Source organism: Plasmodium berghei, assembly GCF_900002375.2.
Source record: "Plasmodium berghei ANKA genome assembly, chromosome: 12".
NCBI classification, from domain to species: Eukaryota; Apicomplexa; class Aconoidasida; order Haemosporida; family Plasmodiidae; genus Plasmodium; species Plasmodium berghei.
In genome coordinates, this window is record NC_036170.2 from 888382 (window position 1) to 903578 (window position 15197).

The window sequence follows — 15197 nt, forward strand, 5'->3', positions numbered from 1 at the left end:
GTTCGGATATAAATATATAATATTTTTTTTTGATATATATTAATTTTTAGCTAGTTTTAAGTAAAACTTATTTTGAAAAAAAAATGTTAATTCGAAAATATACATAATTTATAATATTATTTAAATACAATACCATATGGTAAAACATCAAAATGTATTCTTAATATATAATTAATCATGTATTGAGTTTTTTTTTTTTTCATCCAATTTCAGAATTTTATTGCCCAGTTCCACGGTAGGAACGAACACAAATAATGCGAAAAAAGAGAAAAAAGAAAAAAAGAAAAAAAAAAAAAGAAAAAAAAAAGAGGAAAAAAAAGAAAAAAAAAAGAGGAAAAAAAAGAAAAAAAAAAGAGGAAAAAAAAGAAAAAAAAGGGGAAAAAAAAACAAATTGGTAAGTACTATCATCATTTTTCATAATGAGCGAGCTCAAACTGAGGCTAAGCGATTTAAACAAATTGCTAAATGATTCTGAAAAGAATGAAAAAGAAAAAGAAAAAGAAAAAGAAAAAGAAAAAGAAAAAGAAAAAGAAAAAGGATTCCAAGAACTTAATGTTCCAAAAGAAGTTATAAACAGTTTAAAACAAATGAATATTATATACCCATCGTCAATACAATATATAACTATAAAAGAAGCAATTCAAAAACAGGACTTAATAATACAATCTAAAAATGGAACAGGGAAAAGTACATCTATATGCATAATATTGATATCCCATATAATAAAAAGAATACATAAAAATATAGCAAAAAAAAAATTCCAATATTTTTTAAATAATGATAAAGACAAAAATTGTTATGAAAATATAAAAAATGAAAACATAATGAATAATAATTTAGGAATAAGCACAAATGATAATTATTGTGAAAATATATTTTTATTTTCTCTCTATTTTTATGGAGTTGTTTTAGTTCCTACAAGGGAATTGTGTGTGCAAATAAATGACGTGATTAACAAAATTTCAGAAAATTTAATTATAAAAAAAAGTAAACAATTAAATTCTATAAACGAATTTGAGGAAGCAAATATTATAGACAATCATCTGGAAAACAATTATATTTTAAAAATAAAATCTATAATTCTTTACGGAGGAACTGATGTATATGACAATATAAAAAAGCTGTTTTTAACATTTCCTCAAATTATTATTTCAACTCCGGGTAGATTAAAACATATTTTAAGGATTTTTCAAAACACTAATATTGAATTGGATAATATATTTTTTTTTCAAAAATTAAATTCTAACAAAATAAAAATATCTTATTTAAAAATAGTGAATCTTTTATTAAAAAAACTAATTATAGATGAAGTAGATGCATTGTTAGATGAACAATTTAAAGATCAAATGAATATTATCTTTAATTTATTAATAAATCCAAATGTTCAGATATTAGCTTATAGTTCTACATTTAGAGAAATTACAATTGACACTTTTAAAAGGATGGTAACATCTATAGATATTAGTTATATTGATAAAATGAAAAATTTATATAATCAAACTAGCGAACTAATTAAGAATAAGCACGATTCGATTAAAAACAATCCAGTTTTAGCTAGCGAAGAAAATAATAAAAATGTACTAAAAAATTATACAAGTGTAGAGATAGACAACTCATATTCCAAACAAACCTTTCAAAATAATAATATTAAACAAAATTTAGATGACAAAAGTTGTGAAGGTAATATACTAACTAAACAATGCATTAAAACAGCGATTAAAAAAAAAAAAAAAAAAAAAAAAAAAAAAAATATAAATATAAATATAAAAGAAATAGAAAAAAACATACTAAATCAACAAAATTTAAAATATTTTATTATTGAAAAAATGAAAAAAGAAAAAGAAAAAATAGATATATATTCTTCAAGAAAGAGACAATTCAAAATATGTCAAACATGTACATCAGTAATTTTAATTCAAGAAAATGAAACAAACAAGATTTCCAAATTAGATTCACCAATATTAATGAATATAAAACATTGCTTCATTACTATTAACAATGAAAATATGAACAAACATGAAGAATTAAAATATAAATTAAAAGTATTACATAAAATAATAAAAGAAATAAAATTTGAACAATGCTTTCTTTTTATAAATAATGCTTATGAAGGTTTACAAATAACTAAAATGATGAAAAAATATAATATAGATTGTTATTATACAAGTTCTAAAGTTGAGCATAATGAGAGAATACAAAGTTTTAATAAATTAAAAAAAAATACAATGAAAATTGTTATATGTACTGATGTTATGAGTCGAGGAATAGATAATATTGTTTGCGATCTTGTTATTAACTTTGATATACCACATAGTAAAGAAATATATATTCATAGATCAGGAAGATGCGGACGATATGGAAATAAAGGCCTTTGCATAAGCTTGTGTAATTATACTGATTATAATTATTTATATTATTTTAAATATACTCTAAAATTAAATGTATATGATTTTTATTACTTATCATCTTCTCAAAATTCAACAAAATGTTTCCTTACAAATGTAGCTAACAACCAAATTGACAATAAACTAACTTGCACATATACATCCAAACAAGTTTGTAATTATATTAACAATAAAATAGATTCATATAAAGATAAAACAATTTGTAATACATTTCCTATAAATAATAGTGATGACTCTGAATGGAGTGCATTTAACTTTTATTCAAATTCGGATATTTTAAAAAATATAATTGGAGAAAATGATTTTAATAAAGTAGACAAAACAGAAAGAAACAAACTGGATGAAAAAGAATATAAAGAAAAAAATTTTGTTAAAATAATTATAAAAGGATTTTACTCAAAATTTATTAACACTTTAAAAAATTTCAATATAAGAGATGAAAATATATATTTAAAAATATACTTTAAAAAATTATTAACAAAATTTAAAATAATAAAAAATGAGATTAGTTACTTTTTTTATTTTCCAAATGATAACATACATTTTTTTAAAAGTATAAATATAATTGAACATAAATCCAATTTAATATTATATTTTACTTTTAAAAAAAAAATAAAAATATATTATACAACCTACTTGGATAGATTAAAAGCAATGACCAATATGAAAGAAAAAAAATATCGTTATACAAACTTTTGTATGCTCTTTTTTTGCAATTCAAATAGCTATATGGTCTTGAAAATTTATTATACCTTTCTTTTCTTTTTTAAACATTATCAATATCCTCTTAAGGATTCGCTTGCTTCGATGCCATTTATGTGTGCAAATATAAAGAAAATAAAAAATAAAAAAAACAAACAAATTGAAACAAACAAACTTATGAACAAAGAAGAAACCAACTTTGAGCGATTTAACTACTCATCAGACAGCTTTTTGCTTCTTTATGATGAAATTAGTAAATGGGATAAAAAAGAAAAACAATTTTTTGATCATAAAAGTGGGTATAATAGTGATAAAAATTATGACAATGATGGAATTATTTGCATGAACAAGCAAGGTAAAATAATAGCAAAAGGGAATGAATATGATATTAGGTTTTTTTTACAATTTATATTTTCTTCAAACAAAAAAAAAAAACGAAAATATATTATTACAGATATGGAGAAAAATATAAATGATAAAGAATATTCTTCAGATAATATTGATTATAATATTTTGAACAAAACAGAAAATGTAGCATTCAATACGTTACTATTTGAGGATGTTCTTAATATTGTAAATATTAGTAAATATGAAAAAAAACGGTTAGCTTATTTTTCATCTCAATGTAATAAAATACAATGTGTAAATAATGAAAAAAAAATAATTGCAAACTTAAATAGATTGATAAATTTTCAAATATTTCTCAACCTAAATTATAACGAAAATTCGAATTTATTGAAAAGTGTTTTTTTGCAAAATCATATGCAATTGTGCAAAGGTTTTTAAAATTCAAAAAAAAATATATTGAATAATAATACAATTATAATATTTAAAATGAGAGAGTAAAAAACTGGAGAAAATTCTGTATTACCTAGCTAGTTTAAGGAAAAAAACAAAAACCTAATTTTCATCGCTACTAACCCCGAGTTCTGCTTTCACTAAAAAAAAAATATAAATATAATTTGTATAAAAAGAATTTAATATAATACAAATTTTTAAGTATTTTTTTGTAAAATAAAATTGTGTACTTGAAAAATATTTTTGTTGGGTTTCGTTAATCTGTAGAGGGAGAAAAGTAGAAAACAAATATGTACACACATTTATAAGTCATGTACTTGTGGCAATATTATGCCTATTTTAGTTATATATAAATTATTTTAATTTTATTTTGTTTTTATTATTCTTTAATTACCTCTTTCGATAGTATAGTTGCTTCAGACATTAAATCACAAATTTCCTCTTGCACTTTCGACTGAAATTGGAGATATTTTTTTGTGTAGTTATCCTCTTTAAAGTTGTATTTCAAAACTAGCCATTTGTTAAAAAATAAAAAAAAATAAATCAAGAAAAAATATGAACACGTTCATATATAAATTCGATAGTGTTTGCATATTATGTATTATATTCTTATATATATTTTTTTTTAATTTATTTTTACAATGTTCCTGAAATTTATGAGGAGCTGTTTTTGTGCTGTTGCTTTGGACAATTTTATTGTACAATCGAATAGTTGGATTTCTAAAAATAATTTCTTCATATGTCTAAAAATTTAATTAAAGAATAAAGATTTGAATCTTTATTTTATAAATATAATTAATAATTTATTTTTATTTTTTTTAAAATGAAATAACCTCGTTAACGACACAAGGGGTGTATTCATTCTCGGAATCCGTGTTTAACTTTGAAATAAAAAATGCATTATTTATGTCATGTACATGTAATTTTGTACAATCTTATGGTGTGCGTATTAACATAACGGTTTTATTACATGAATAAATATATTTATAAAAACTGTTCCCAAATAAAATACCTTAACAAAATGAGTAATACTAATAGGAGACAAAGAAGTATCATCAAAATAAACTTTCACTGTCAGATAAAATTCACCCCAGCCAATTTCATTTACCTCGTAAGGGGGTTGTGTATAAACTGTTCAAAATTGGGGATATATTTATAAAGTTAAAATCGGGAAAAAAGGAAAAAACAAAAAACAAAATAAAAGCAGCTAACCTCTCTTGGGATAAATGAAAGAAGGATCTAATTCAAAAACCACTTTAGTTACAAATAAAGAAAGGTCAGATGAATTAGGGCATCTTAATAAACATGTCCATTTATGTGTCATATTTCCATATTTCCTTTTTTCCTAAGATATGAGAAAAAAAAAAAATAATAATAAATTTACAAAAATAAGAAAATATCATATATATGCATATATAGATACAAATGAGCTAGAAGTTTTACCTGCTGGGAAAGCAAAAATGCATAAGTCCCAACAACCATTGGTTTTACCAACTTTACATTTTGCATTCGATTTTCCACTATAAAATAAAGAAATACTTTTATTAGCTATTTTTTCATATTATATGTGTAAAACTAGATATGTATAACTTACTGCTTATCTAAATACTGGATGTATATGTATACTTTTTTCAGCGTATAGTAACATATTATAATTTATTAAAAGTTTTCATTTTCTTTAAATTAATAATATATTGTTGTAAAAAAAAATTGAAAAAAAACAAAAACAAAAAATATATTATCCATATATGAGCAATATTTATTAAACCTTAGTAATTTTTTTAAGCATATAAATAATTAAACATATGTATATATATACATGTTTAATTTCTCTATTTTTATAATTTTTTTTTCAGTAAAATATAAATTTTATAATTCTGCTTTTAAATAATTTTAACAAGTTTTAGTTAAATAATGATGTTATTATGACTGTGCTATTTATATGTCGTTATTTACTTATGTAGATTATAAATGCTAAAAATAGTTTTATTAGTAAATCAAATTAAGGGTAAAGAAATACATGATTCCTATTTCCATGAATTAACAAATAATCGAACAAGAGTATGTTTGCATCCGTCTCATCCGGGATATTTCCCGTTTAATTAATAGTTACTAGGCAATATTTTTTTTATTAGAAAGAATAAATAAAATGACTTTTTTACCACCCCCCCGAAATATATTCAAGGGTAGCATATAAAATACATAAAAATAACAAATAAAATAATAAAGAAACGTACACAGTTAAAAAAAAATACTACTTCCTATGTATATTCTGTGGTATTATAATTCTTTTCGAAAAGAATACACATATATGCATGGTTGGAAATGTGTCATATTTAATAGCTAATTTTGTAGGTACTAGCTATTAATTTTTTTTTTTTTTGGAATATGAACAAGATAGGAAAAAGCTTGCTCGCTATTTATGCATTTGGAATAATATTATTTCAAGAGTATGTAATCAGTTTCAATGTGAAAAAGGGATTCTCATTAAACCAATTGACACGAACGTATGGAGACAAAATTATATTAAGAAAAAAAAATAATAAGTCAATTTATTCAAATTATAAAGAAAAAAAAAGAAATAATAATTTGTTTTCTATAGAAAGAAGTATAGATAAAGTGACTGGTAATTTTATGTGTGATAAAGACTTATTTTTAGAAGTAGATAAGAAACAAAAAATGATTGAAGAAATTGAAAAAATGCAAGTATTAAATTATGAAAATATTAAAAAATATTTAGACAAGCTAAGTGAAAATGATGTATATGAAGAAGTTATAAATCATAAAATTTATTTATATAAAAAAAATAATGAAAAAGATAAACAAAATAATTTAATAAAAGTTCAAAATTTTTTAAATCCACATATAATAAGTTTAAGAAAAAAAAAAGCAAAAACTAAAGTAGAATATTTAATAGCGAGTATGGTAAAAGGGGAAAACATAGACCAAATAATAACAGAAATGTTTCAAAAAAAATTAATAGACATTTATGTATTAACATTTATAGATGATAAAATCATTGAAGCCAATTCAAAGCTTATACCAAACACTAAATTAAATTTTTACAATAATAGTAATGATATTAGTGGCTATAGTAGTGGAAATAAGGAAGAAATGAGTTTATCTGAAAAAATTTTAAGAGCATTAAAGGATCGAATATTAGCTCAACAAAAATTAAATGCAAAAGGGACATTTGACTTTACACGAATATTATTTTTATCAACAACTTTAGATATGAAAGAAGATAGAGAACCTATAATTAAATCCGTAATTAAAAGTATTGAACAGTTAGAAGAAATGGAACTTTATTTATTGGATGCATTAGATTATGCTCAAGATAATGAAAAGATGAAAAAATATATACCACACATGGAAGTCCTTCTTAATGCGTGTAAAAAAATGAACCCGGTTAATAACCAACTATTGAATAAACAAAATGAAAATGTTCGTTTTTTTCCAGAAAATATGGATACGTCTCATTTTAATGGGTTATGATCATATATTTGATACCCCATATTTTGTATAGAACTACGAAATGGCATTTTACTTTTATATTCATGTGCGAATTTAATTTAGAAATAAACTAATATGTATTAAATATCGCGATAAAATTATTTTACATATTATTTTTGACACTTGCAATGATCAGAGGGAAGTGTACACAAACATGTTTTAGATTTTAAGGCGTCATTAGCCAAAATGTGTATATATACACATTTTTTAATTTTTTTTTGTATTGTTTTAGAAGCTGAATATATAATTATTTATATTCACCCCTTTTTTAATATTTTATTAATACGTAAAATTAAATTTTTCCTTTGTTTAGTATTGTTTCAATGAATTTAAACATATTTTTTATATGCTTTAACTAAAAAGACATTAAAATATTTACTACTTAGATTTTACATAGTTGCACACTAAAGACTAACCATTTTATAATATTTTTTTGACAATTATAAAAAATTTACAATGTACATGTAATATATGCATGTATAAGTATCACATCATGTGTCAATTGAAACATTTTGGTAAAACAAAAGCATATATTTTTGTGAATAATAAAAAGAAATTAGCATTCGTTGATATTATATACATTAGAACAAAGAAAAAAAAATACATATATTATGTACATGCCATAAAATAATAAAAAATGACCGAGAAAATGTGAATGTGTAATAAAAAGTAGTAATAAAATATGAACAATATTATGTTATAAAAAAATAAATATAGAAACAAATATCCAGCTAGCTAATGTGTTTTTCCCATTTTTATATACTGTTCACATAAAATAAAAATTCAAATTAAAGACAAAATGAATAAAAATAAAATAAATAAAACAAAAATAAAATAAACTTAATGATTTTCTCTAATATACGAAATATTTAAGATTAATTTAATGAAATAATTATTACAGAAAACGCCAAAAATCCATGTATATATTACCAATATATTATTACATAATATTGGGATGAAACTACAATAATTTTATATATAATATATATTATGTATATTCTGTAGTAGTGCTTACAATTCTCAGATACAAAAACACAAATTATATGTATAAATATGTATTATACGTATAATATGTTTATACATATATATATATGTATATTTGTGTATACATAATATAATAATACAATTTATCCATGCAATAAAACAAAATGCGCGTGTGGGGAGAGGAAAACTAAGTTAAATATCGAAGAAAAGAGGGAAAAAAGGAAAAAACATAAAATTCAATTTGGAAAATATAAATAAATATGGCTATTAACAAAAAATGGTATAATTGATTTTTACTATGTTTTTTTATTTTTATTTTTTTATTATTATTAATTTAAAAAAAAAAAAAAACGCCCTTTACATATTAACTTTTCGCTTTTATATAATTTTACGTCTTTGCATTTGCTTGTTTGTCGCTTGCTTTTTTATATTTTTATATTTTGTTCGTGCTATTTAGAAACTTGTTTTGGAAATTTTACTTCGGGCTTATATGAATTATATTAATTTTTATTTTGTAATTTTGCTTATTTGTTATTGCTATTTTATTATTTAGTTATTTATATATTTTTTTGCATGGCCTATTTTTATCGCGTTTTATTAGTGTTTATATATATATATATTTTTTTTTTTTCGTAATTTTTCATCGTTTGAAGTATAATTTTGACGATGTATAATGTCAAGTTATCATAATTAAATGGAAATGAAAAAAATGCATACTTCTATGTATATATATATATGCCTATGTTATTATATTTTTATGTTTTTTTTTTACAAAAGAAAACTGCATAAATTAATTCCTACTTACCGCTTTTATTATTATGCATAATTTTGTGTAACTTATATATATGCATGTATACAATTCGTATAGCCGTTGAAATATGTTGAAGGACAGATAGTGGCTATATCGTTAGTATATTATAGTATTTGCTTTTTTACTGTTTTTAGTTTATTAATTAACCGAAAAAGGAAACATCAGTTTTATATACGTATTGAAAAATATTAAATCGAATTTTTATGAAATTAAAAGAAAGTGGTATATTGCTTCATTACTCCATTAAAAATTACAAATAAGTCCAAACTAAATCAAAGAAAAAGAAAAAGAAAAATCGATTTATATTTATATAATTTTGTAGAACACTTCATATTTTTTTCCTATGATTTAATGTGTGCAAAGTAGAAAGATAACAACTATTTTTTGCTGCCTTCCATTTTTACTATTATATTGCCATTGCCATCGTTCATATATTTAAAACTTAGAAGGAATGGGTATATTTAGATCAGAGGTAATTAATTATAAAGAGGAGATATTTATGCATATGTGTGTGTGTGGTGTGTTAACTAAATTTTGCCTGGTACATGCATAATAATTTCTCGGCTTTCCGCATATTTACATGCCCAATGCATAATATTTTCACAACTTCGTATATTTTTTCCTGACCATACATATATTTATATATTTTTTTTTTCTTGGATGTAGACGATGAAGCATGGGACGCTGGTTTTGCCAGCAGATCGAGCTAGGGAATACATGGATTGTTTAGGAAAACAAGTAGATATTCAATTTATAGATATGAATGAAAAAACGATGAAAAGACAATATAAAAAATACATACAGCGTATAGATGATATGGAAAGAATACTTCGGTTTTTAGAAGAAAATATAAATAAACTACCAAATGTGAAAATAAAAAAAAGTAAAATTGAAAATTTTTTAGAGCATGATAACATATATGAACTAGATCAAGTAGAAGAATCATTAAATAGATTACATGTACAATTTGTTCGTTTTTGTAATAATAATAAAGATTTGGTTGATGAAAGAAATAGTGCAATTGAAGAGAAACATGTTATATTAACGGCATTAAATCAATTACATCCAGATATGTCAAAACGTTCAAATTTAAGAACTATACATGAAGACAATATTGATGAGAATAATCTTATGAACAATTCAGAAGAAGATGCATCATTATCTACACACATTATGCGAGAAGGAATAAATATGATGTTTACTAATATTTCTGGAGTAATTAAAACTAAAGATCAAGAAAGTTTTAGTAGAACCATATTTAGAGCATTAAGAGGTAATACATATACTTATTTTCAAAACATCGATGAAAATATGAGCAATACAGATACATTAAATAATGAGAGTAGTTCTATGGATAATAAAATAGGAGAAAATAATAATGAAAATAAAGAAAATAATTCTGGAGGAAATAATAATGAATTGAAAAGTGTATTTGTTGTATATTGTCACGGATCAACACATAGTAGTATATATGAAAAAATAATGAAAATATGTAAAGCTTATGATGTAAGGAACTACGAATGGCCTAAAACATATGAACAAGCAAATAAAAGATTAAATGAATTAAAAGAAATAATTAATGATAAAGAAAAAGCTTTAAAAGCATATGAAGAATATTTCATAAATGAGATATTTGTATTAATAAATGTTGTTGAACCAAATAAAAATAGCTTAATAGAAGAATGGAAATTATTTTGTAAAAAGGAAAGACATATTTATAATAATTTGAATTATTTTGAAGGGAGTGATATAACGTTGCGTTGTGATTGTTGGTATAGTGTAAATGATGAAGAAAAAATACGACATATATTAATGAACAAATCAACGAATGATTTGGTATCTGCATTATTGCTTTCAGATAAATTATTAACACCAAATATATCGCCACCAACTTATATTAAAACAAATGAATTTACAAATACTTATCAATCAATGGTAGACACATATGGCATTCCACGATATGGTGAAATAAATCCAGCAATATCTACAATAGTTACTTTTCCATTTTTATTTGGAATAATGTATGGGGATGTTGGGCATGGAATTTGCATATTTTTATTTGCATTATTTTTGATAATAGTTCATAATAGAATGAAGAATAAAGATAGTAATAGTTCTGGTGGAAATGGTGGTGAAAATAATAATGAAATGTTAAATATGTTGTTTAATGGTAGATATATGTTACTATTAATGGGGTTTTTTGCTATATATGCTGGATTTTTATATAATGATTTTTTTTCTATGCCTTTGAATCTTTTTACATCTATGTTTGAAGTAGATAAAGTAGTCGATTCTGTAGAATATTATAAAAGAAAACAAATATTGAATGCTGAAACGGGGCAAATGGAAAATGCACCACCTTATATTTTTGGATTTGATTCTAAATGGTTAGGAGCAGATAATGAATTAACATATATAAATTCTTTTAAAATGAAATTTTCTATTATTATTGGATTTTTTCATATGACATTTGGTGTTATAATAAAAGGATTTAATGCATTATATTTTAAAAAAAAAATGGATTTTTTTTTTGAATTTTTGCCACAACTTGTTATGATGCTATCAATGATTGGGTATCTTGTTTTTTTAATTATATATAAATGGATAACCCCGATAGGATATGGTGGATATAAAAAACAGGGAATTATTAACACAATTATCAATATGTATTTATTAAAAGAAATAAATAAAGATAATCAATTTTATGAACATCAAGAAATTGTCCAGATTATAATTATCACGCTCTTTGCTTTATGCATACCTATTATGCTTATTTGTAAACCAGCTATAAAAACATATAAAATGATTAAAGAAAAAAAAAAAAGAATGGCAATACATTATCAAACAGTAGAAAAAGAAATGACAAATCAATTTGGGGGAGTTGGTTTAATTGGAGCTGGAATTGATGAAAAAAATATGATTTATTCTTATGGAAATAATTCAATGCATAAACGTGTTACTAAAATAGGATATGATAATATTGGTGCAAAAAATGAAGATGAATATTTATTATTGAAAAGAAAAGGAAAGAAAACAGATGATGAAATGGAAGCGCATCTGTTAGGTCCATCATCTTATCATTCATCAAATGCATCTAACACTAATGAGTCATTTGATGAGCATGAAGAAAATATATCGGAAATATGGATAGAACAACTAATAGAAACAATTGAATTTATATTAGGACTTATAAGTAACACTGCTTCATATTTAAGGCTATGGGCATTATCATTAGCTCACCAACAATTATCTTTAGTTTTTTTTGAACAAACAATATTAAGCTCGTTAGAAAAAAATACATTTATGGGTGTGCTTATAAGTTTGATCATATTTTCACAACTATTTTCAATACTTACCATAGCAGTTATATTATGTATGGATACATTAGAATGCTTTCTTCATTCTTTAAGATTGCAATGGGTTGAATTTCAAAATAAATTTTACAAAGGAGATGGAATACCATTTAAACCCTTCAACATAAAGAAGCTTCTTTCGGATAGAGAGTGATTACACAAGCATATATAATGTGTTCTTTTTTTATATCATATTTTGTTTCTCTTATTTTGTGTTAATTTCTATGTATTATGTTTTTTCTGGTTACCCTCTAAACATTTTACAAAAATTTCAACTATAAAAAATTCTTTGTGCAAATGCATTTAGCAACTTCACAAGGATAGAAAAAACATTTCCATATAAGTATAAGAATGTGAAGAATTGTTTGGAATTTAGTTTTTTTTTTTTTTTTTACTATATATGGATATGCTCGAAATGTAGACTTGACAAGGGGTGTTATAAGATTTTGAGAAAAGAATCATATAGATTTGTTAGAAAAATTTATAGTTATTTTTTCAAACTAAATAATAAAAATAAAATAGATGAAAAAAATGGAAATGATATATATACACATGCGTATATAAATGTTTGCTCAAAAATGTAGTGAGCGGAATTTATAATTTTAATGAAATGATTAAAAAGTGTAAAGTGCAAAATAAAACAAAAAAAATAAGAACGAAACGAAATATTGATTTATAAAAGAGGAGAATAAATGATGAGGATAAATATTTTTATGTTTTTAAAAAATTTTGTAAACTTAAATAATGCTGATCTAACTCGGAAACAGTATCGAATACTTTGACATTAATTATATAGTTTTGCAAAAATTCAAGAATATTTTTTCTAATAATAGATTTATTTGTATTTTCACAAATTGGATTAAAAAAATTGTTAGAAATAAAAACAAAATGATTATACAAAGATATATACTTTTCCTCAAAGGCTTCTTGAAATAGCAACAAAAAATATTCTTTAAAATTTATTGTAAATATATAATTAAATCTTTTATCCAATATAATTATAGTATTTGTATTAGTTTTATTTGTTATTCTTTTTATATATGTTGATGTTATATGTCCATTTATAGCATCAATTCTAAAAATGTTAAAATTATAATAAATTTCATAATTTTCCTTATTTTCTTCTTTATCCTTATCTAGTTTATTAATTTGATATTGAACAAATGTTATTATTTCTTTTTTTTGATTAAACATATTTAATAATTGTGTTATTAAATTCATGTTAGGATTAGCTAATTTTCTTTTTTTCTTAACCATTTTAAAGGCGTTAAAATAATCTATATTTAATTCATTCATAAGAAAAAATATTATTATTATGATTGATCTTGATATACCCTTATTACAATGTATAAGAATTTTATTATCATCATTTTGTTTTAAAATAGTTTTAATAAAATAAAAAGAGTCTAATAAAACAAAATAAATATCATCATATATATCATCATTTAAATAATATGTTTTATATTGATATATATCTTCAAATATATTTTTACATTCATACCCTGCTGCATTAATTATATGTGTAATTTTATTTTTTTCTATATTTAAGTTATCTAACACATATATATAATCACTAACATATATTTTATTTTTATATACTTCGTTACATTTATTTACAACTGATTTTATTTTTCCATCTTTCCTTTTACTGTTCGTACTTCCTGTACTTCTTCCACTTAACAATCCTTTCTTATTTCGTGCATTTCTTAACCTTTTCATATTTAGTTTTTTAAGATTTATATTTAAATTTGTTTTTTCATTTTCTTTTTTCTCTGAATTTATTGGAAGTTCGAGGCTTAACATGATATTTTTTTCTTCACTTTTTTTATTTTCATTTTTTATTCTTTCTCCATTTTTTATAATATCATTGAACGAACTACAACTACTTAGACAGTTTTCATTTCCAGAATGTTCATAATTAATAATAACTTGATTTTTCTTAGTATTATTCGTTTTATTTATTTTTTTTTTTTTTTCTTTTTGGTATGTTTCTTTACTATCCTTCATATTTTCTTTTAAAATTCATAAAATATTTTGAAATATTTATCTCGATTGTATTTCACTAAAACTTTGAGGAGATTTTTTATTTTTATTAACTAGAAAAAGTAGTGCGCAAATAATTGTGGTCATTTGTTTTCTACAAGACAATACTTATACTGCCTATTTTACACGTTTTATTTTTATTCTTATTTTACACATTTTATTTTTATTATTATTTTCGTTTAATATCTACTACAACGCCCAGTGTAGCTAAATAATGTATGACTTTTTATTATTTTTTAACTTTGCATATTTTGTATTTATAATATTCGGAATAACTGTACTAGTTCCTTTCCGTTTTTTATTACCTGTTTTATGTCAATGTTATGAAAATAAAATTAAAATGTTTATATTTCCAAAAAGGATGAAAAATATACCAAAAATTTTTTCTCAAAAGAATGTTTTTTTTTTCTATAATAAAAATTACACAATTCCTCTTTTTTCATATGAGTTACTCTTTTTTTGTTTACTACATTTTCATTGCATACTTTGATAATTATATATTTTCTTTTCACTTTTACAAAAAATATATCAGTAACTTTTATCGCAATATTTTACACGTTTTTTTTTGCCATAGTTTTTTTTTTTCGT

General features: G+C 22.3%; 5 protein-coding genes across 5 annotated transcripts; 3 read left to right on the forward strand and 2 right to left on the reverse strand.

The window, feature by feature from the left end:
* Nucleotides 1–419: 419 nt before the first annotated feature.
* Nucleotides 420–3893, forward strand: PBANKA_1223500 (DNA helicase PSH3, putative; the record flags this gene model as incomplete). Its single annotated transcript, XM_034566303.1, has 1 exon — nucleotides 420–3893. One exon carries the CDS (start codon nucleotides 420–422, stop codon nucleotides 3891–3893), a length of 3474 nt encoding a protein of 1157 aa, XP_034422913.1.
* A 114-nt stretch (nucleotides 3894–4007) lies between these two features.
* Nucleotides 4008–5500, reverse strand: PBANKA_1223600 (YEATS domain-containing protein, putative; the record flags this gene model as incomplete). The annotated part of the gene is made up of 9 exons (XM_034566304.1): nucleotides 4008–4045; nucleotides 4136–4166; nucleotides 4300–4415; nucleotides 4546–4648; nucleotides 4739–4786; nucleotides 4918–5036; nucleotides 5118–5250; nucleotides 5349–5425; nucleotide 5500. Coding segments are annotated over 9 exons (666 nt in total).
* A 793-nt stretch (nucleotides 5501–6293) lies between these two features.
* PBANKA_1223700 (conserved protein, unknown function) lies at nucleotides 6294–7400 on the forward strand (the record flags this gene model as incomplete). The annotated part of the gene is made up of 1 exon (XM_034566305.1): nucleotides 6294–7400. The coding sequence occupies one exon, from the start codon at nucleotides 6294–6296 to the stop codon at nucleotides 7398–7400; it is 1107 nt and encodes a 368-aa protein (XP_034422915.1).
* A 2264-nt stretch (nucleotides 7401–9664) lies between these two features.
* On the forward strand, nucleotides 9665–12720 carry PBANKA_1223800 (V-type proton ATPase subunit a, putative; the record flags this gene model as incomplete). Its single annotated transcript, XM_034566306.1, has 2 exons — nucleotides 9665–9685; nucleotides 9880–12720. 2 exons carry the CDS (start codon nucleotides 9665–9667, stop codon nucleotides 12718–12720), a joined length of 2862 nt encoding a protein of 953 aa, XP_034422916.1.
* Nucleotides 12721–13277: 557 nt separating this feature from the next.
* Nucleotides 13278–14369, reverse strand: PBANKA_1223900 (protein tyrosine phosphatase; the record flags this gene model as incomplete). Its single annotated transcript, XM_034566307.1, has 1 exon — nucleotides 13278–14369. One exon carries the CDS (start codon nucleotides 14367–14369, stop codon nucleotides 13278–13280), a length of 1092 nt encoding a protein of 363 aa, XP_034422917.1.
* Between the last annotated feature and the right edge of the window lie 828 nt (nucleotides 14370–15197).